The 22,417-nt window shown below is 44.3% G+C and overlaps 1 protein-coding gene across 1 annotated transcript in view; it reads left to right on the forward strand.

Moving 5' to 3' along the window:
* The window catches only part of grik2 (glutamate receptor, ionotropic, kainate 2), a 538,314-nt gene that overhangs the window by 478,959 nt on the left and 36,938 nt on the right, over positions 1-22,417 (forward strand). The window contains exon 14 of the mRNA XM_078542488.1: positions 4,723-4,948. Coding sequence (XP_078398614.1) covers positions 4,723-4,948 — 226 coding nt within the window. The remainder of the gene's footprint in view (positions 1-4,722; positions 4,949-22,417) is intronic.

Consider the following 22,417-nt stretch of genomic DNA (forward strand, 5'->3'; position numbering starts at 1 on the left):
TACATAATTTACCATTCTTCCTAATTTAGGAGTAGTTATTGGATAGGGCCAACCTGCTACTCAAGGCCCAATCAAGTTATGTCTGTGGCTTCATATAAATTAGACCAGCAAATCCCCAGGCAGCTCGCTGACAAAATTGCATTTCATTTTTATGCAGCCTCAGCCCTCAGGTAGGGTGAGGTTGATGCTTGGGTGTTTTGTTTTAATTGATTTGCGGGATGTGGTATTGCAGACTAGGCCAGCATTTATTGCCCATCCCTAGTTGCCCTTGACAAGGTGGTGGTGAGCTGCCTTCTTGAACCGCTGCAGTCCATGTGGTGTAGGTACACCCACGATGCTGTTAGGAAGGGAGTTCCAGGATTTTGACTCAGCAAGAGTGAAGGAACAGCGATATATTTCTAAGTCAGGATGGTGAGTGGCTTGGAGGTCTGTCGAGCAGGGGGCGATAATGGTTTTGTGTCTCCTCATCCTCCTGGCTCCACAATCAGGTTAAAAAAACTGAAACTTACTATTTTTATGGCATCCCCCAGAGATCCCTTAAAGACCACTGCTTAGGTGCCATGAAGACCTAGTTATCCCAAATGTAGCCAGCCCAGCGCCAGCTGTGTTCAAAGGGGATTTAGGAAAGGGTCCGAAATCAGACTTTCGTCCCCTCATTAACATAAACAAAGGACTGTACACCTGTTTTAGCCTCCCAGCTCAATTGGAAAATGGTCCCCACAAACAATTGACTATTGGCCGCTCTCCAAAATTTCCCTTCCCACCTGCAGCGATGCCCGCCACTGGCGGGGCCGGAAAATCCCGCTCTATATATTTTGTAGATTATATATTCCAGTAACCGTCCCACAATTGAAATTAAATGGATTGTAACCTGGCAGCATCTGTATTTCAGGTCAATGACCCTTTATCAGAACTGGTAGTGATTGCTCTGTACTGATTTTTAGGATAGAAACAGGAAGCAGTGCATACCTTATGTGAGTAGGAGCTTCTAGCCTTGCATTTTCTACGTTCATTGCCAGGCTTGTAATCTGTTGGAGTGGATCACCTGCTCAATATGGAACCAGTCCGATTTTCACTTCCATTGATTTTGATGCAGTCAGATAGGTTGTACAATGGGTAGATGATCCACTCTGCTCACTTTACTACTGTTATGATGAAGATACAAATTTACCCACTGTTTCCAATGTAACTTGTTCTTGAAGAACAGGGCAGTTCTCCTGCTGTTTCCTGTCCAACATCCCTTAATCAATGTCACCAAGACATAAGACCACAAGACATAGGAGCAGAAATTAGGCCATTCGGCCCATCGAGTCTGCTCCGCCATTCAATCATGGCCGATAAGTTTCTCAACCCCGTTCTCCCGCCTTCTCCCCATAACCTTTGATCCCCTTACCAATCAAGAACCTATCTATCTCCGTCTTAAATACACTCAATGACCTGGCCTCCACAGCCTTCTGTGGCAATGAATTCCATAGATTCACCACTCCCTGGCTAAAGAAGTTTCTCCTCATCTCTGTTCTAAAAGGTCTTCCCTTTACTCTGAGGCTGTGCCCTCGGGTCCTAGTCTCTCCTATTAATGGAAACATCTTCCCCACGTCCACTCCATCCAGGCCTTTCAGTATTCTGTAAGTTTCAATCAGATCCCCCCTCATCCTTCTAAACTCCATCGAGTATAGACCCAGAGTCCTCAAACGTTTCTCATACGTTAAGCCTTTCATTCCTGGGATCATTCTCGTGAACTTCCTCTGGACCCTCTCCAGGGCCAGAACATCCTTCCTGAGATACGGGGCCCAGAATTGCTCACAATATTCTAAATGTGGTCTGACCAGAGCCTTATAAAGCCTCAGCAGCACATCCCTGCTTTTATATTCTAGTCCTCTCGAAATAAATGCCAACATTGCATTTGCCTTCCTAACTACAGACTCAACCTGCAAGTTAACCTTAAGAGAATCCTGGACTAGGACTCCCAAGTCCCTTTGCACTCCAGATTTCTGAATACTCTCCCCATTTAGAAAATAGTCCATGCCTCTAATCGTCCTCCTGAAGTACATGACCTCACACTTCTCCACGTTGTATTCCATCTGCCACTTCTTTGCCCATTCTCCTAACCTGTCCAAATCCTTCTGCAGCCTCCCCACCTCCTCAATACTACCTGTCCCTCCACCTATCTTTGTATCATCTGCAAACTTAGCCAGGATGCCCTCAGTTCCTTCATCTAGAGCAGGTTCACTGTTCATTTCTCTCACTGATGTTTGTGAGACTTTGCTGTGTATGTATTGGTTGCCACATTTGTCTGCAAACGTGACTACATTCTGTTAGTAATTAATTATGTGTAAAGCACTTTGAAGCATTCTGAGAATGTAGAGGGTGCTATGTGAATGAAAGTTCTTTCCTTCATTTACAAGGGGAGGCGGTGGCATAGTGGTATTATCACTGCATGGGTAATCCAGAGACCCAGGTTAGTGCTTTGAGGACCCCGGTTGCCAGCATGGCAGATGTTGGAATTTGAATCCAATAAAAAATTTGGAATTAGAAGTCTAATGATGAAACATTGCTGTAAAAACCCATCTGGTTCACTGATGTCCTTCAGAGAAGGAAATCTGCCATCCTGACCTACATGTGGCTCCAGACTAATAGCAATGTGGTTGACTCTTAAATGCCCTCTGAATGAGGGCAATAAACACTGGCCTAGCCAGCAATGTCCACATCCATGAATGGATAAAAAAAATAATGCTGTGATTTGTTTACTGCTAATTAATAAATTAAAGAAAGCGCCTGCATTTTGTATTGCTTTATGTCCTCAGGATGGCCCGAGGTGGTTGCATAGCCGATGAAATACTTTTGAAATGCAGTCACTGCTCTAATTTAGCGAAAACTGTAGCCAATTTACACACAGCATTGTCCCACAAACAACGATCGGACAAATGACACCTTAAGCTGTTGTTGGTGATGGTTTGGTGGTGTTGGGTGGTGGATAAATGTAGGGGTGAGTTCTTGGAGAACTCCCTTTCACTTCTTTGAAATATGCATTTGGATCTTACATGCTGACCTGAAGGCAGACAGGATCTTGGTTTAACGTCTCATCTGTAAATGACAGCACTTCAACAGTGCAGCACTCCTTCAGTACTACTGGAGTATTAGCCTGGAGTATGCATATGCCAATCACTAGAGAGGAGATTGAATTGGCAGACATCTGACTCAGAGATGAGAATGCTACCACTGAGCCAAGGCTGACAACATTGCATTCAAACCTATTTAAATCAGTATATCTAAACTCCAGACTCTTGAATCAATGAAGTTGAACTAAATAGTTAATAAAAAGTTTTAAAAAATGATTTGAGTGATTTTTTCTTTCATATTAAATCTATTCTAATGAATACATTACACTGAGTAAAACCTGTTTTAGTCCCTAAATTAAAAGTCATCCTTTGCCCAGATACTCTACATAGATACAGCTAACCAATCTTATCAATTGTTGGAACTCGGAAATAAGGGGTTGAATTTTACAATCCCCTGCTAGCAGTAAAATTGCCTGGTAGTCTTTCCACCGCCATCCCATCTACACATGGATTTTACATGGGGCAGGCAAGACTTAGGCCACCTGTCCTCATCCTATTTAAGGCCCTTCAGTGGGCAATTATTGGCCACTTAAGGGCTGCTTCCTGCTTGGCCACAATTTTGAGGCTGACAGGAGAAATTCAGGGGCAGGGAGGAAGCCCAGCAGGTCACCCTTCTTGGCCCTCAAGCAGGAAGGTGAGGGGGGGTGGCCCTCCCTCAAGGGCCCCATTTCTACATCAGGCCATGACCGCTGACACCCCCCCCCCTCCGCCAAAGTTTTCCTCCCATGGGTGCTCCCTCCCGCCCTGTCCCACCCCGGCCTCTCCATCAAGAGCACCTCCTCCCCAAGCCTCGCCTCCCGTCATGAGACCCCTTGCATTTATTTGTCCTGGACTCCAGGACTTAGAATCTGGGGACTGCTTGTCATCCAGTCCTGTCCGCTGCTGCCACTGGCGCTGCTGGGACTCCAAACTGTTGGTGAGTCAGATTGACCAACAGCTTTCTGAGGTGGGCCTTGCGCCCGAGTGAGGGATGGAAGTCCCTTCTCCGGCCAATTAACGCTGCCTGGGGTATTAAATAGCTGCAGGGCTGCTGTGATCAGTAGAGTTACATTTCCCGCCAACTCTTTGGGTGGCGGGCATCCGAAAATTCCTGCCCAGGGTATCAAAGTGAATGGCGCTCGCTCCTATGTATCTGGTGTTACAATGCTCCACTCTCCTCCCCCGTATATCTCTGAGGTAAAAAGTTTGAAAGAGCCTGCTGCAGAACATTTCCCAAGCTCATCATTGAATTTCCATTTCCTTTCCAGTGTGTAACTCCGCTTGCAGTTTGAATTCCATTCCTTTGGTTTTCTATTTGTATTCTGTGAACCATGAAAACTGCTGTCAGCGGTAGAAAAGGAACATTTTATGAAGAAGTTGTGATTGTTTTTGTGCTGATGTTAACTTGACCATCCTTTCAGGCGTTTTACAGCTGCTCTCGCTACAATCATCAAAATAAAATGGAATTTGAAAGGAATCTTAATTCGCTTCTTTTGTTGCGTTTCTTTCCCAGGACTACTGCAGCAAGTTTTATTTTGCACTCAGAAAATCATTCATCTGTGATTTTTTTGTTCCCCACCCCCCCCCATCCCCCTTCATGTGGTTGTCTTATGCTTCATTGCAGAAATCCAAAATATCAACCTACGAGAAGATGTGGGCCTTCATGAGCAGCAGACAACAGACCGCGCTTGTCAAAAATAACGAAGAAGGAATCCAGCGTGTCTTAACCACAGATTATGCCTTGCTAATGGAGTCAACAACCATCGAGTTTGTCACACAGAGAAACTGCAACTTGACACAGATTGGAGGTCTCATAGATTCCAAAGCTTATGGAGTTGGCACTCCCATGGGTATGTAATAAAGCTGACGTGGTCTCCGTAAATTAAACAGAAATGCAGTAAAACTAAAACTGACCTGCCACTGAATGTCATTAGCTATTTGTACAAACATTATTCACCGTAAGTTTTTTAATGCTGTAATATGTCAAGAAGGACTTAGGCAATGTTTCTGCAGGAAAGCTTTATAAAGATAAATCTTGTCGTTAATTTTGCACTCAGACAAAACACACATAATTTAACCTCCTGACTAATGAATTTTCTCTGCATACTGTGGTTTACAAATGTGCTTTCTGTTACCTAATGGATGCAAAAATGTATTCTGTTAAAAATGTCAGAAAATTTGTATGATATATATGTTTGCAGATTGGAAGCATGGTGTGTAGAACAGGGTGCCTCATGGCTCTGCTTCTCAATAAGTACTCAGTGTGTTAACAAAATGCCTCCCAGGAATGAGTTAGAAATCAAATTTATAACCCTGTTTGAAATTATCCATCTTCTTATATTGAAGAAATAGGCCACACCTGTAACTTAAATTTAACAAGTAGGCCAATATACACAATCTTGTCTAGAAATTGCATAGCAACTTTTGGGCACATGAGGGGGATCATGATTTGTGACCAGCGTACGCCAGTTCAGATTGAGGCGGGCAACAAGTAAACTTGGCATACCCTTCCCATCTGATTGATGGTAGCATTGGCCCATGCGCCTATATCTCCATCTGCCTGCAGCCTTGGCACTCAGTCGGGGGTCCAGCAACATTGTTTGCGAGTTGGTGGTAGAGCCAACTTGCTCTTCTTAAAGGCAGGCTGTACTTTAAAGACAGCCTACACAAAAATGTTGCTGCAGTGTAAATTATTGCAAGCAGGACAAAAAGAGAGAGCTCGATAGTGAAGTACATGGTGCTGGAGGCAGGAGGAGAAACACTGTAGGTCTGCAGGGGTCCAGGAGACTCTCAAAGGCCAGCCTCAGAAGGGAGTGGGACCAGGAATGTCGACACCCAGAGTCTGGACCTGCACACTTTGCAGCAGTGAGACAAGGGACTGGATTTATCACTCGCTGTTGGCTATTTGAATGCAGGGGAGATATGTTAAATCCAGCAGGCCACCTGCCTGGCCACCACCCAGCCACTCCTGCCCCCACCACAATTATACAAGTGGTGGGGGAGGGGGGGGTGGTGGTGGGGTGGGAAACATCACGTGGCCCAAATTGAGGTCCTTAAGTGGGCAATTAATTCCCTGTACTTAAGGGTCTCATACTGCCACTGAGATTTAACTGGTGGCAGGAGAGGCAAATGCTAAGCAACCAACCCGGCAGGTTTCCCTGCCCGCACTGGTAATGGCTAGGTGAGGTCCCTCTTTATCCGGCCCCCTGGGTTATTGGAGTGTTCCTTCCCTGCCACCCCCCAAGATGCAACCCATCCCCCCAAATATTTAGAGCCCAAGCCCCTACCCCTCTTCATTCCATTGCTGTATAATTTCCTTACCCCCCCACCTCCCCACCCTCCCTGCTACCCCAGCCCACCCACGCTTACATCTCTCTGGGGGATCCAGCGACGATCCCTGGCAAAGGCCACAGTTTCCAGTGGAGTTGCGTTACTGGAGAGCAGCTGGCCTGTGATTGTCTGGTAGCTCTCTGATGCTGAACCTCCTGGTCCTTGAGGGGTAGTGGGGGGTGGAAGACGGGGAGGGGTGTCCTTCCTCCAATCTATTAATGGCCAATTAGCTGATAAACAGCTGTGGGGCAACCGTTTTTCCTCTGGACAGGCTCCTCCCTCCTTCCTAGCCGGGGCGATGGCGGGTGGCAGGGACTCCGGTGCCCCATTAACTCCAGCCCAAGAAGCCGAATGACCCTACATTGGTAGTCAATGTCAGTGAATGTATCTTCACATATCCCCTGCCCACCACACGGCCAGCCTCACAGGCTGCTCAATGCACTGCACCCCCGTCACTCAGCCAGCAGTGCACTCCCTGGCACTCAGGACTCAAACCTAATATCCAGGTACTCAGTGTCACCCTCACATACCTCCCATTGTTGCCAGCCTCACACCCACCTCTTGCTGCGTTCACATACCTCTAGCTATTCATCTATGGCAGGCACGCTACCCAATCACTAACATTCTTCTTTCTCTCTTGCAGGACAAGGTGGCACACAATAGAAGGAAACAAAGCAGCACAAGTATGGGACATGGATGTCTGCATCTCCTCAGCCTCATGGATGAGGCCCATGTTATCCAACATTACTGAGAACTTTGAGGATGACAACATCTTCCTTCCTTGTGCCCCTGCCTCAAGTCCCAGCTCGCCCTCATCCAGCTCTCTGGCATGATATGCCAACTGCTAATGGGGCAACAAGAACACATTGCTTTCCACCCGACCTCCCTCCCCTCACATCAAGTTTTCCTTCCTGATTCCTGTTTTCCAACACCCAGCCACAGCAGCCCCAGGAAGAGGGAAAAGAGCTGTAGCACAGCACTGCTAGAAGCCCCATCACTTCATCTGACACTCAGTGCTACCAGTGCAGATACTGGCACTGCGCATACCTTGGAGTCCAGCACAGAGCTGGGGTCAGCACATGGTGAGTCATCCAGGTACAAGTGGCCTGCAGCCCGGCCAGGAATAAAGGATGGCACATTGGCCAGCTCACCAGAGAGCTCAGTCACAGACGAGTACTGCTGCAGAGGACTCAGATGAGAGTCTCGATGAGGCGGCATACAGGAGAGTGCTGATGGGCATTCACACTGGGATGCTGGTGCACTAGCTGGCCTGCCACATAGCCTCCTGTCAATGTAATGGAGTATGGAGAACTACAGCTAAAGCTTGGCAGAGGGGGTGTTGCAGAACCTACACTCTCCACAGCCTCTTCTCCATCTCCCTGTTGTGCTGTGGACTGAGAGGCACTACCATAGCTGACTCCACACCTGTTACAGCCTTTGTGTGGACAGTTCACCTACTCCTCTGCACCCACTGTCCAACTCCCTTTCCCCGCTGTGAGGATGCAACAAAGCTCTCTGACAAACCCAGGAACCCACTAAGACACCTCCCAAGATAACTCCAGAATACTTCTATGCATTTTGCAATAGAAAGAGTTCCAAAAACATTATCTTACCTACAGATTGGGTGCCGGGCACTTTAAATAATGTGAGAGTAAGGCCCATCTTGCAGCTTCATGCTCGTTGTTTACAGAGTGAACAAAGAGGAGGCCACCTGCCCATTCATTGAACAACTTTGGATCCTGTCATCACAGCAGCCGGTTGGGGCAGATAGAATGGCGCAAGGCCTCTGCAGCTCCACTACACTCAGCGCTAAGCAAGACAACTTTGCTACCTCTATGTTTAATAAGCATACAATTTAGTCTAACTCGTTATTTCCGTTATTAATGGATATAATGCCACAGTAAGCTAACAGCTTAGTCCTTCACATGATGGTGCCCAAACTTTTGATTACTTACCTGGGCATTCTCAAAATGACAGTTATGCCATTGTAAGGAATGGGGAGTGAAAGAAGGAGCTCCTCTTTAAGGAAGGGACTAAACATCCAAAGGAACTTCAGATTAGTTAACTGACCTATTTATAATAAAAAGATCTTGGCCTCTCCTTTTCCTCAACTACAAGCAACGTCTCAGAAACATCACAGGGCAGAATTTTATGCTCGGTGGGTGGGCGGGGTCGATGGGCCCGGGAGTGCCTGGGAAATGGCCTGCCGCTTGCGATTGGCCCCTGACCACGATTTCACGCCAGCCAGCCAGCATGAAGCGCGCACTGATACAATCAGCGCTGCTGGGGTGGGGACAGGAGGAGGGAGAGCAGAAGGCAGAAAGCTGCCTCAGGGAGCTGAAGACTGCGCAAGTATTCAAATGAAGATTTTTAAATCCGGTAAAAAATGTCTATGCAACACAAGTGGTTACCTGAGCACAGACATTATAAAAATTCTGTGTGTAGATTTTTTAAAAATTTAATGATAGAAACTTTATCCCGCCCTTGGATGAGGTTTCCTGAAAAATGACTGGCCGATTCGCCCGCCCGCCAACCGTAATGTTGGATGGGCAGTGAAAAGTCCCAGTTAATTGTGCCATTAATGGGCTTAATAGCCCTCTTGATTGTCAGCGGGTGTGTTTCTGAGTTTGGCGCACGCCCGCCAGCTGAAATATCGTGCGAGTGCGTGATGACGTAGGGACGCTCACCCGACATCATCGCACGCTATTTTATGCTCCAGCATGTCGGGTGCATGCCCGCAGGCTGAACGAAATGTGCTGCCAATTCAGTTTGTTGAGGTCAGCCTTCATTTGTGTACCAATTCCACCTAGATCTACCACTCCACTGGCCCTGTGCTCCAAAGCAGCTTGTCTTGACATCCAGTCTTGGATGAGCCATAATTTCTGCCAGTTAAAACTGGGAAGGCCAAAGCCAGTATCTTTTACCCCTGCCATATACTCCATCCCCGTGCCACTGACTCCATCCCTCTCCTTGCCCACTGCCTCGAGCTAAACCAGATTATTTACATCCCATTTGTCTCCAGCCTAATTTTTGAACCTGATTTCCTTTCCTTCACATTTCCATCTTTGTAATATTGCCCGCCTCTGTCCCATCTTCACCCATATGATGTCAAAACCCTCATTTATTCCTTTGTCACATCCAGATTCAATTACTCCCAAGTTCTTCTGGCAGACCTCCCAACCCCCATCTGTTATAACCTTCAACAGCTGATCACACACCCATTACCTCTGTACTCACTGACCTACATTGGCTCCTGGTTCCCGAGTACTTCAATTTTAAATTCTTATTGTAGTGTTTAAATTCCTCCATTCCTTGTCCCTCTTTACCCCTGTAGTCTCCTTCAGTTCTATCACACCCTGACAAGCTGTCCATTCATCTGACTCCACCATCTTGTGCATCGTCCTCTCTCCTCACCCCACTATTGGTGACAAGGGGGCAATCTATGGGTGGAGCCAGAGGACATCGCTCGAGTGTTGAATGAATACTTCACGTCCGTCTTCACCCAAGAGAATGAGACTGAAGGTATCGAACTTGGGGAGAGAGACTGCGAGGTTCTTAAGCAAATTGATATAGGGAATGACAAGGTATTGGAGGTGTTGGCAGGCTTAAAAGTGGACAAATCTCCAGGTCCAGATGAATTGTGTCCCAGGCTGCTGAGGGAGGCAAGGGAGGAGATCGCAGGGGCTCTGACGCAAATTTTTAATTCCTCTCTTGCCACGGGGGAGGTGCCAGAGGACTGCAGAACAGCTAATATGGTTCCACTATTTAAGAAGGGTTGTAGAGATGAGCCAGGGAACTACAGGCCAGTGAGTCTCACGTCAGTGGTAGGGAAACTATTGGAGAAATTTCTGAAGGAGAGTATCTATCTCCACTTGGAGAGGCAAGTTTTGATCAGGGATAGTCAGCATGACTTTGTCAGAGGGAGGTCATGTCTAACAAATTTGATTGAATTTTTTGAGGAGGTGACCAGGTGTGTAGATGAGGGTAGTGCAGTTGATGTAGTGTATATGGATTTCAGCAAAGCCTTTGACAAGATCCTACATGGGAGACTTATAAAGAAGGCAAAGGCACATGGGATACAGGGTAATTTGATAAGGTGGATTCAAAATTGGCTTAGTTGTAGGAGGCAGAGGGTGATGACAGAAGGTTGCTTTAATGACTGGAAGCCAGTGTCCAGTGACATAGCACAGGGATCTGTGCTCAGTCCCCTATTATTTGTCATTTATATAAATGACTTAGATGACTATGTGGGGGTAGGATTAGTAAGTTTGCGGATGACACAAAGATTGACCAGGTAGATAACAGTGAGGTTGAGTGTCTTGGGCTACAGCAAGATGTAGATGGGATGGTCAAATGGGCAGATAAATGGCGGATGGAATTTAACCCTGAAAAGTGTGAGGTGATACACTTTGGAAGGAGTAATTTGACAAGGAAGTATTCAATGAATGGCATGCCACTAGGAAGTCCTGAGGAACAAAGGTATCTTGGCGTGTGTGTCCATAGATCTCTGAAGGCAGAGGGGTATGTTAGTGGGGTGTTGAAAAAGGCATATGGGACACTTGCCTTTATCAATCGAGGCATAGATTACAAAAGTAGGGAGGTCATGTTGGAGTTGTGTAGAACCTTAGTGAGGCCACAGCTGGAGTACTGTGTGCAGTTCTGATCACCACATTATAGGAAGGATGTGATTGCACTGGAGGGGGTGCAGAGGAGATTCACCAGGATGTTGCCTGGGATGAAACATTTAAGTTATGAAGGGAGGTTGGATAGACTTGGGTTGTTTTCATTGGAGCAGAGAAGACTGAGAGGCGACCTGATCGAGGTATACAAGATTATGAGGGGCATGGACAGGGTGGATAGGGAGCAGCTGTTCCCCTCAGTTGAAGGGTCAGTCGCAATCGGGCATAAGCTCAAGGTGAGGGGCAGGAGGTTTAGGGGAGATGTGAAGAAAAACTTTTTTACCCAGAGGGTGGTGACGGTCTGGAATGCACTGCCTGGGAGGGTGGTGGAGGCGGGTTGCCTCACATCATTTAAAAAGTACCTGGATGAGCACTTGGCACGTCATAACATTCAAGGCTATGGGCTAAGTGCTGGTAAATGGGATTAGGTAGGTAGGTCAGGTGTTTCTCACGTGTCGGTGCAGACTCGATGGGCTGAAGGGCCTCTTCTGCACTGTATGATCCTGTGATTCTGAGAGGCCATTTCAGAGACATGTGGGAGGAGTGGGGTGGAATTGGTCACAAAATGGGCAGGCAGGAGGAGAAATTATTTTATTGTGTTCAAGTTCATACCAAATTCTCTTTTTTACAAGCAGTGCTACTTTCCAGTTCCCCCCTCCTCATTTCTTTTTCCTGTGATCTGGTCTGATGCTTTTACCAATGTTGCTTTATACCAACTACAAGAAGGTACTCAATTCTTCCTCTGTGGTGGGACACTCAGTATTAGCTTTGGCTAAGTGGTAACAATTCTCACCTCTGAGTTGGAAAGTCATGGGTTCAATCTCCTCTCCAGAAATGAGTCTTCCAATGGTGATGCTGCAGTGTTTGAAAATTGCCAAATACACCATTGCCCTGCAGAGAACATCTGATGTTCCGAGCAACCCTCTTTCTCTGCTTCCCAAATTTCCGTACATTTTAATTATTAATTATATCTGCACGCCCTGGTCCAACTACCCTCACTTGAAGACTACATTTCCTCTTGATTCTCCACGTGTGATTGGAGATTGACTAGTGCACTATTAATTGTACTAATACACATTAGGAAATTAACTGATTCCTGTTTTTTGGTTGAAAAAGCCATGTCAATGTGGGACAAATTTAGTAGTACGATCTCATGCACCTAGTGCTTCCATCGCCCTCCTCCCCCACATCTCCAGGATGTGCACCAGCTGCTAAATTACCAACCGGCAAGTTCAGTTTTTGGACACCAGTTGAAAACACTCTCATCGGTCCACTTGAATATGCTACTGGAGGAGGCAGGGAAGTGCCAACACTTTCTTTAGGAAATCAGTGCCAAATTCAGGAAAAACTGGGCGGAGCATGCATCACATCTGAGCCTACCTATTTTGGGAAGATTCCAACTGGCGAGATGTATCAGGATGCTGCATTAGCATCATCTGCTTGGCAGTATTATAGTTATGAGGACCAGGGCCTGATTTTCTGGGGGGGAAGGATCTAGTTGTGATGTCCACTTCTGGACTTTTGTCCACCAAATGCATTTTGGCACTAGAATGCTACTCAGACTGAACTCATACAAATCTGCGCAGAAACAGTGCAAGATGCCTGAAGCCAGATCCCAACATCCAAATTGAGGAAATCAGTGATCTACTTGCTAGGGATCAGGGACAGATAGTCAAAATCAGGACCAGCATTCAAGTCATATACTGGAGGGTCATGTGTGGGGCATTTCTCCAATTTTACAATGAAGCTACCAGGCACTGAAAAATATAGCTCTTCACTTGCATTGCTGTGAAAATAAATCCGATACTGTACCCTCACACTGCCGTTATGTTTGTACTCCTCCCTATTTACTTCCTTTTCGCCCCCCTCTCTTCATTGTCACACTTGCTCTCTTCATAGCTTTTTTTCCTGTGGCAGTGGGATTTGCCACAGTTTTTATTCAACATTTGTGGCCTGTCTTTCTCTTAAAAAGAGAGAAGATATGAGAATACTATATGGAAATGAAGCCATCCTATCATTCCTAGCGTTCGTGTAAGCATTCTATTAAAGATCAGGTACTGGCACTTCTGCTATGTGAATTGGGAGACTCCTGCCTCAATGGCAATGTTTTGTTGCACTTCAAAGAAGTGAAGGCAGAGCATCTGACTTCTAAAACTGTGAACTACCAGCGCAGACCAAGCAAGTGGGTCAGGTGTTTTTTCTTGAACCAAATGGATTTCAACAATCATGTTCACAGGGAAGGAGCTACAGATTAAATAAAGAAATGGCCCAGGCCCAGAGACAAAGGGAAGAGACATTCTCTGTCATTTTCTGGATTAAATATAAATGATTCTCTACTGCATTGCAGAGGCACTGAGGCAATAGTGCACTGCATCGTCAACATTGGAGCCGAATCACACTTAAACTGGAAAGGTGGATAGACCCTGATGAGAAAACATTTTTCTGACTTACCACAGAAACAAATATTGTTCTTACTTGAGGAAGGGAGAGGGAGTCCTTCGGTTGTGAAAGAGACATTGAATATCACTGATTATTGAGCAAGATGCTTGCTCACTTATAAAGAACTTTTCATTGCCACTGAAGGGGCTTTTGGTTGAAATCCCTCTACTTGTTGGAGTTTATCTCGTGAGGATGCAGTCAGTTGAACCATAAAGGACAGTGGCCAGAGAATCATCTTTTAACGCAGTGTAATTCAGCTTTGATTCGACATCATCACGAACAGTTCACAGACTGCAGTACTGAACAAGTGATTCCACTAAAAAATGTTCACGTAGTGGAATGTTACAAATCTATCACTGTATCAGGAACTATTATTCTGTACTGTTTAAACTGGCTAGTTCAATACTGTTGATGGAACTAACAGACATTATTTTATTAAACCTCAGTAACTCACACTGACTCATACGACTGTCAGGAGCATACATTCATGAATTATTTATCTTCAGTATAAAGGTTACTCTCCAAGCTTTAATTTATCAAAAATGAGATGCTCGTATAATTTATAGGTATTTGCAGGAACAATGGAATGCAAACAAGACTATCCCATTATAACATGTAACGATATGTAACACAATATTGAATTAACAGTAATTTAATCTCTCATAATGTGATAACTGATAGCTACGGTTGACTGACTATTGAGATTGTCAGAATACTGATATATTGACCATAATATTTTTTTATATTTGTTCATGGGATGTGAGCATCGCTGGCTAGGGCAGCATTTATTGCCCATCCCTAACTGTTTGTGAGAAGGTGGTGGTGAGCTGCCTTCTTGAACCGCTGCAGTCCAACGTTATCTCGGAGGAAAGGAGTGAGGGGGTGGGGCGAGGGGGCGCAATTTTCATGCAGGCTCAGACCCTGCCAAATTTAGCAACAGGGCACGATCTAATCATATTCATCCTCTCCATTTCCCAGCCGCAGTCAGCCAGATTAAGAGGCTGACTGGACATTGCACAGGGAGAGTTTTGCCACCAGACCACAGAAAGGGAGCAGAAAGCAGGGAAGGATATTTCAGAACATACAGAATAGATACATTCCAATTAGTAAGCAAAAGTCCAAGGGACGGACACACCACCTGTGGTTTACAAGAAGGGTTAAAGACTATATCAAGCTTAAAGAAAAAAGCAAAAGAACATGGAGAGAGAGAGACGAGAGACCATTAAAGAGTGCGGAGAGAGAGAGAGGAGAGACCATTAAAGAGTGCGGAGAGAAGAGAGACCATTAAAGAGTGCGGAGAGAGAGAGAGACGAGAGACTATTAAAGAGCACGGGGAGAGAGGCAAGAGACCATTAAAAAGTGCGGGGAGAGAGGCGAGAGTTCATTAAAGATTGCAGAGAAAAGAGACGAGAGCCCATTAAAAAGCACGGCGAGAGAGATGAGAGTCCATTAAAAAGCGCAAGAGGGAAAAGAGCGCAGAGAGCAGCTGATTGGTGAGTAGGATTGGTAAGTATTTCTAATCGTTAAAGTAAAAGTATGGTCTTTAGCTCGTGTTTAGGCCTCTAGTTTTTTCCCCTTTTCTTAAAAATTTATTAAGTATAAGGTCAATACTGGTGTGTCAAACAAATAATTACAATAAAGTGTAAAGAGCAGGGATATTAGATTAATTAATTAATTAATTAAATTAAATATGATAGCGATGGCAGGATGCGAGATGTGTTGCTGCTGCTGCATGTCGGGGGTGCTGGACACCAAGGTGATCCAGAGCAAACTCATCTGTCGTGTTTGCAGCTCGAGGAACTTTGGATCCGAGTTAAGGAGCTGGAGTTCGAGCTGCAGACATTGCGCGACATCAGGGAGGGAGAATGTTACTGCAGCAAATAGGGTCAAAGCGGGAAAGAATGGTAAAAAGGCAAAATGAATGGCTTTTTACTTGAATGCACGTAGTATTCATAGTATTAATGAATTAACAGCACAAATAGAGATCAATGGGTATGATCTTATAGCGATTATGGAGACATGGTTGTAAGGAGATCAATGCTAGGAATAAATATTCAGAGGTATGTAACTTTTCGAAAGGACAGGCAGGAAGGAAAGGGTGGTGGGGTAGCTTTGTTAGTATGAGATGGAATAAGTACAATAGCACAAAATTATCATGGATCGGAAGATGTAGAATCCATATCGGTGGAGGTAAGAAATAATAAGGGGAAGACGACACTGGTGGGAGTAGTCTATAGACCCCCTAACAACAGCTATACTGTAGGACAGAGAATAAATCAGGAGATAATGAGGGCATGTAAAAAAGGCAGTACATTAATTGTGGGTGATTTTAATCTTCATGTAGATTGGGAAAATCAAATTGGCAGAGGTAGCCATGAGCAAGGATTCATAGAGTGTATACGGAACAGTTTCCTAGAATAATATGTTGTGGATTCAACCAGGGATCAGGCTATTTTGGATCTGGTAATGTGTAATGAGGCAGGTTTAATAAATGATCTCAGAGTAAAAGATCCCCTCGGAAACAGTGATCATAATATGGTAGAAGTTAGCATTCAGTTTGAGAGTGAGAAACTTGGATCGGAAACAACTGTGCTAAACTTAAATAAGGATAATTACAAAGGAATGAGGGCATTATTGTCCGGAGTGAACAGAGAAAGGAGTTTAGCAGAAATGATGTTTGATGAACAATGGCAGACTTTTAAGAAAATAGTTCAAGACTCACACTAAAGGGATATCCCAGTGAGGAAGAAGGATTCAAGGAAGGGGGTAAACCAACCATGGTTAACCAAGTAAGTTAAGGACAGTATCAAATTGAAAGAAAAAACATACAATGTGGCAAAGATTAATGGTAAGCCAGAGGATTGGGAAAGTTTTAAAAACTAACAAAAGATGACCAAAAAAAAGGAGAAAATAAACTTTGAGGGTAAACTAGCAAGTAATATAAAAATGGACAGTAAGGTGCTTCCTTAAATATATAAAAAGGAAGAGAGAGGCAAAATTGAACATAGGCCCCTTAGAAAATGAGGCTGAGGAAATAATAATGGGGAACCAGGAGATAGCAGAGGAGTTGAATAAATACTTTGCATCAGTCTTCATGGTAGAAGACATGAATAGCATTCCAAAAATATTAAATAATCAAGGAGCAAAAGGTGGGGAGGAAATAAATACAATAACTATTACTAGAGAAAATGTACTAGAGAAACTAATGGAGCTAAAGGCTGATAAGTCCCCTGGACCTGATGGGTTGCATCCTAAGATAGTAAAGGAAGTAACTACTCAAATAGTGGATGCACTGGTAGTAATCTCCCAAGAATCATTAGATTCTAGAAAAGTCCCAGAAGATTGGAAAACTGCCGATGTAATGCCCTTATCCAAAAAGAAAAGGAGACAGAAAAACAGGTAACGAGAGGCCAGTTAACTTAACATCCATCATTGGGAGAATGTTGGAGTCTTTTATAAAGGATGTAAAGCAGAGCATTTAGAAATGCATAATATAAGCAAGCAGAGTCAGCATGGCTTCATGAAGGGGAAATCATGCCTGACAAATTTATTAGAATTCTTTGAGGAGGTAACAAGCAGGATAGATAAAGGGGAACCAGTAAACGTAATACATTTGGATTTCCAAAAGGCGTTCGATAGGATACCACACATAAAATTACTTAATAAGATGAGCCCATGGTGTTGGGTGTAGTATATTAGCATGGATGGAGGATTGGCTAACTAATAGAAGACAGAGAGTTGGGATAAGGGGGCATTTTCAGGATGGCAACCTGTAACTAGTGGAGTGCCATAGGGATCAGTGCTGGGGCCACAATAATTTACAATATATATTAATGACTTGGATGAGGGAAGTGAATGTACTATCGCCAAGTTTGCGGATGACACAAAAATAGATGGGAAGGCAAGTGGTGATGATTACACAAAGAGTCTGCAGAGAGATATAGACAGATTAAGCGAAAGATTAGGCAAAAACTTGGCAGATGGAATATAATGTCGGAAAATGTGAGATTATGTACTTTGGCAGGAAGAATAGAGGAGCTGAATATGACTTAAATGGAGAAAGACTGCAGAATGCTGCAGCACAGAGGGATTTGGAGGTCCTCGTACATGAATCCCAAAAAGCTAACATACAAGTTCAGCAGGTAATAGGAATGGCAAATGGAATGTTGGCCTTTATTTAAAAGCGAATGGAGTATAAAAATAGGGAAGTCTTGCTAAAACTATAAAGGCACTAGTTAAACCAGACCTGGAATACTGTGAACAGTTTTAGCTCCTTTATCTAAGGATAGGTATACTGGAATTGGAGGCAGTCCAGAGAAGGTTCACTAGGTTGATTCCGGGTATGGAGGGATTTTCTTAGGAGGAGAGGTTGAGTAGGTTGGGCCTGTACTCATTGGAGTTTAGAAGAATGAGAGGTGACCTTATTGAAACATACAAGATTCTTAGGGGGCTTGACAAGGTGGATGCTGAGAAGTTGTTTCCCCGTGGGAGAGTCTAGGACCAGAGGGCATAATCTCAGAGTAAGAGGTCGCCCATTTAAGACAGAGATGAGGAGGAATTTCTTCTCTCAGAGGGTTGTGAATCTGTGGAATTCATTACCACAGAGGGCTGTAGAGGCTGTGTCATTAAGTATATTCAAGGCTGAGATAGATTTTTAATCAGTAAGAGAATCAAGGGTTATGGGGAAAAGGCAGGAAAGTGGAGTTGAGGATTATCAGATCAGCCATGATCTCATTGAATGGCGGAGCAGACTCGATGGGCCAAATGGCCTACTTCTGCTCCTATGTCTTATGGTCGTCTTATGCAAAGACAGGTAGCAGGTCAGAAGATTGGATAGAATATCAGGGACAGCAAGAATGACTAAAAGACTAATAAAGAGGGAGAAAATTGGAGTATGAGAGAAAGCTAGCCCAGAAATATAAAAACAGATAATAAGAGTTTTAAAAAATATGTTATAAACAAAATTGTTAACAAAGTGAGCGTTGGTCCTATAGGAAGTGAGTCTGGAGAATTGATCATGGAAAACAATGAGATGGCAGATGAACTGAGCAGGTATTTGGCATCAGTTTTCACTATAGAGGATGTAAGTAACATCCCAGCAGCAGCTATAAACCAGGAAATGGAAGTGGGGAATGAAGTCAGGAAAATTACAGTCATCAGAGAAGTGGTACTGAGTAAATTGTTGGAGCTGCGGGCTGACAAGAGCCCGGGTCGTGATGTACTTCGTCCTAGGGTTTTAAAAGAAGTGTCTAGTGAGATAGTTGATGCATTTTTCATAATTTTCCAAAACTCCCTAGATTCGGGGAAGGTTCCATTAGATTGGAAGATAGCAAATGTAACTCCATTATTCAAAAAGGGAGGGAGATAGAAAGCTGGAAACCACAAGCCAGTTAGCTTAACATCTGTCATAGGGAAAATGTTAGAAGCTATTATTAAAGAAGTTACAGCAGGGTAGTTGGATAAGCTCAAGGTCATCAGACAGAGTCAACATGGTTTTGTGAAAGGGAAATCGTGTTTAACCAACTTATTGGAGTTCTTTGGGGAAGTAACGTGCTTTGGATAAAGAGGAACTAGTGGATGTACTGTACTTAGACTTCCAGAAGGCATTTGATAAAGTGTCACAGGTTATTGCAGAAAATAAAAGCTCATGATATACTGGGTAACATATTGGCATGGATAAAAGATTGATTGGCTAACAGGAAGCAGAGAGTGGGCTAAATGGGTTTTTTTCAGGTTGGCAAGATGTAACGAGTGGTGTGCCACAGGGATCAGTTCTGGGATCTCAACTGTTTTCAATTTATATAAATTATTTGGATGAAGGGATTGAAGAGATGGCTGCCAAATTTGCTGATGGCACAAAGATAGGTAGGAAAGTAAGTTGTGAAGAGGACGTAAGGAGGATACAAAAAGATATAGATAGGTTAAGTGAGTGAGCAAAGATCTGGCAAATGGAGTATAATGTGGGAAAATGTGAAATTGTCCATTATGGCAGGAAGAATAAAAGACCTTGTGCAATAGTGTAAAATGGATGATAGTAAATTAACAACCATTTTTACATCTCTCCTGATTTTTACTTCTATTGTTGTCTTACTATTACCAATCCTACACCATTGCACAAAGACAAGATCTATCCCCACAGTGTTCTGATCTTTGTGAATAGGGAACAGACTGCAGGCTCACTGCAATTTTTGAATTATTCTTTTCCATCTCCCTTTTCTGAAAGCATTCATTTCCGTTGGAGCACGCCTCCATGAGCAGTTATTGCCCTCCATTGCCCAAGTGGTCATTCTTTGCATGTAAGCTAAGTTAGGTGGGATATTCTTCAATGGGAAGTGTCACAACTTCTCCCTCCCTATTTTGAGATGAGGCGGCCAATTGTAGATCCTCAACTATGGCCCTGGATGTGATCAGCTAACACTGGATAAGGATTCATATTTTTTTCAAATCATTTTTGTAATGTAGGCATTTGTTACCCATTTCTAGTTGCCCTTGAAATACTTGAGCCGCCTTGGACAAGTGTGGTGAAGGGACACAGTTCTTGGATCCTTTGATCTGTATTAGTTGGTTTTTTGTTGCCTTTATCATCAGAGGAGCTAGAACTAATGCACACGATCAGCAAAGATAAGGGGGTAGATTTTCCACTCTGGGTGACCCATGGGGCAATGTACTGGAGACGAGGCAGGTACAAGTATTTATCTTCTCCTTTGCCTATAAAATGGGTGCCAGAGTGAGGTCTTCAGCTGCAAGTCAGGCCTTGAAGAATTAGGGATTTCCAAATTCTGAGTCTAGCAGCCAGAATTTACCGAGTTTCTCAATTCTTTCAACGGAGAGTTGTTAAATTACAAGAAAAAACACCTAATTGCCAATCTTTGGTCTGCACTGGGACACCTGAAGCCCCTCTGTTCAATGAAGGTCATAATAGCAAATTTTATGTGGCACAAGTACACTGACATATCCAGCAAATGTAGTTATATAAAATGGAGATAGGAATCAGGAAACGCTTCCTCCTCCCACATGTATTACTGCTTCTGCAATGTGGACCTTCCCTCCACCTCATTGCCCTTGTTCATGTATCTTTGCTTTATAGATTTGCAATATTTGACTCTTTAGGTGCAGACATTGGAGGTGTAGCTGTTTTTTTTTGGGTGCTACACATGGCTCGAGGGGTCCAAAATGGCATCTCAGGGCGTGCACACTCTTCTGGTGAGGGTGTTAGAGTGCAGAAAGTTTGTGGAATAGACCATCAGCATGTAATGATAATTTAATGTCAGTGCTGTCACATTGGAACTCAATGCACCAGCTAACTTTTGTCTGTTAATCACTCATGGTTGATCATACGTTCAGCAGGAAGGACCTGCCACCAGCACTATATAAGGGCAGCATCAATTACTTTCAGGTTAGTTGCTAATTGATTTATGCTGTCTGTTACTACAGTTGTATAAGTTGTTGGTTCTTACTAGAGTTCTTTAAAGTTGTTGAAATTCACAGGAAGTGATGCAGCAGTTTCTAGAGGACATTGGCCCTGACTTCAAGGTTTCTGTGCAAAATAGTTTCTCCCGGACATAGGTGCACAAGAAGACATTCCCCTTGGAACACAGCATGACTGAAATACTTACAGCAGCACTATGTATGAGGGAGAGATTAAGCATATAAATGTTAATTGTCAGTCTTGATTGATAAGGATTGTTGGTTGATGAATCATGAGGGTGTAATGAATTGAGGAGTCTGTAAGGCTAGTGGTATAGTTAGTGGGATATGACATGTGAAGTTGTTTTCACTGACCTTGAGCACTTGTGCAAGGCCATTGGACTCCTTGACGTACTGCATCAGAGTCTCCAAAGCTCGACTTCTGGCATTGACCTCCATAGCTATCTGCTCCCACTGCCTTCTGTGCGTGTGCCTGGAGGGCCTTTTTAGACATCTCTCCTCCTTATCACCACTTCCTGGCAGCCTCCAACTATCTCAGAGCCCGTGCTCCCTATGTTGTGCCATTGTTCAGTGTTCCCCAGGTTAAATTCAGTTCCTGCAGGGCTGCCAGCTCCTGTTCCTGCCACAATGCACCTTCCCTTTAAGTCAGGGGTGGGGAACCATTTTCTTATCAAGGGCCACTCACACAGACGAAATCAGTCACAGGCCACACACACATAAACCAACTTAATTTATTTTCTTTTAAAGAAAGAATGCAGAAACATTCAACTCACTCACTGTTTTAATGTAATGGTTGAGTTCTTGCTGTCTCTCACCCCCAAACTAGCCCAGGGCAGTCACTCAACACCCAAGGCTCTGGCCAACTCCCAATCAGAGGCTGGACCTGGGCCTTTTCCTCAGTCTACAGGAGCTGAGCCCCTGTCCTGGGACACCAGTGGGGATGGTGAGTCATCAATGGAGCCAGGTGCCCTGTTCCTTTTCTCCTCCGCCCCAGGTTACTCACACTTCACTGCCCAATCGGAAGCTGGCAGCTTCCCATCCCTGCCCTTGCTCCCGGATCTCAGGCTTCCCTCTCTCCCAGCAGGCCAGATGAAAAAGTGCAATGGCCTAGGGCCCACCATTGTTTTAAGCAGTGCAGACTAGCTTTATATTATTGCCACTTACAATACTGTCCCCTGCATCCCATTCAAGCATCCAGCCATTCAACAGTGCAGTTAGCTAAAATCAATTAAAACAGCAGGCAGCATGAAGCTCCAGCCAGTGTTAGAGACAATGGGTCCAGGTGAATCACATAGAGGCTATCCACTTTATTCCCCATTTACAAATGGTGAAGTCACACCATAATTAGCACCAGTCCAAAGTGGCCATGCTTCAGTTGAATTCTACAATTGTAATGTTAATGGAACCTGAATCAATATTGTAAGTATGGAGTCCCATATAATG

Source organism: Cetorhinus maximus, chromosome 5 (genome assembly GCF_964194155.1).
Source record: "Cetorhinus maximus chromosome 5, sCetMax3.hap1.1, whole genome shotgun sequence".
Lineage (NCBI taxonomy): Eukaryota > Metazoa > Chordata > Chondrichthyes > Lamniformes > Cetorhinidae > Cetorhinus > Cetorhinus maximus.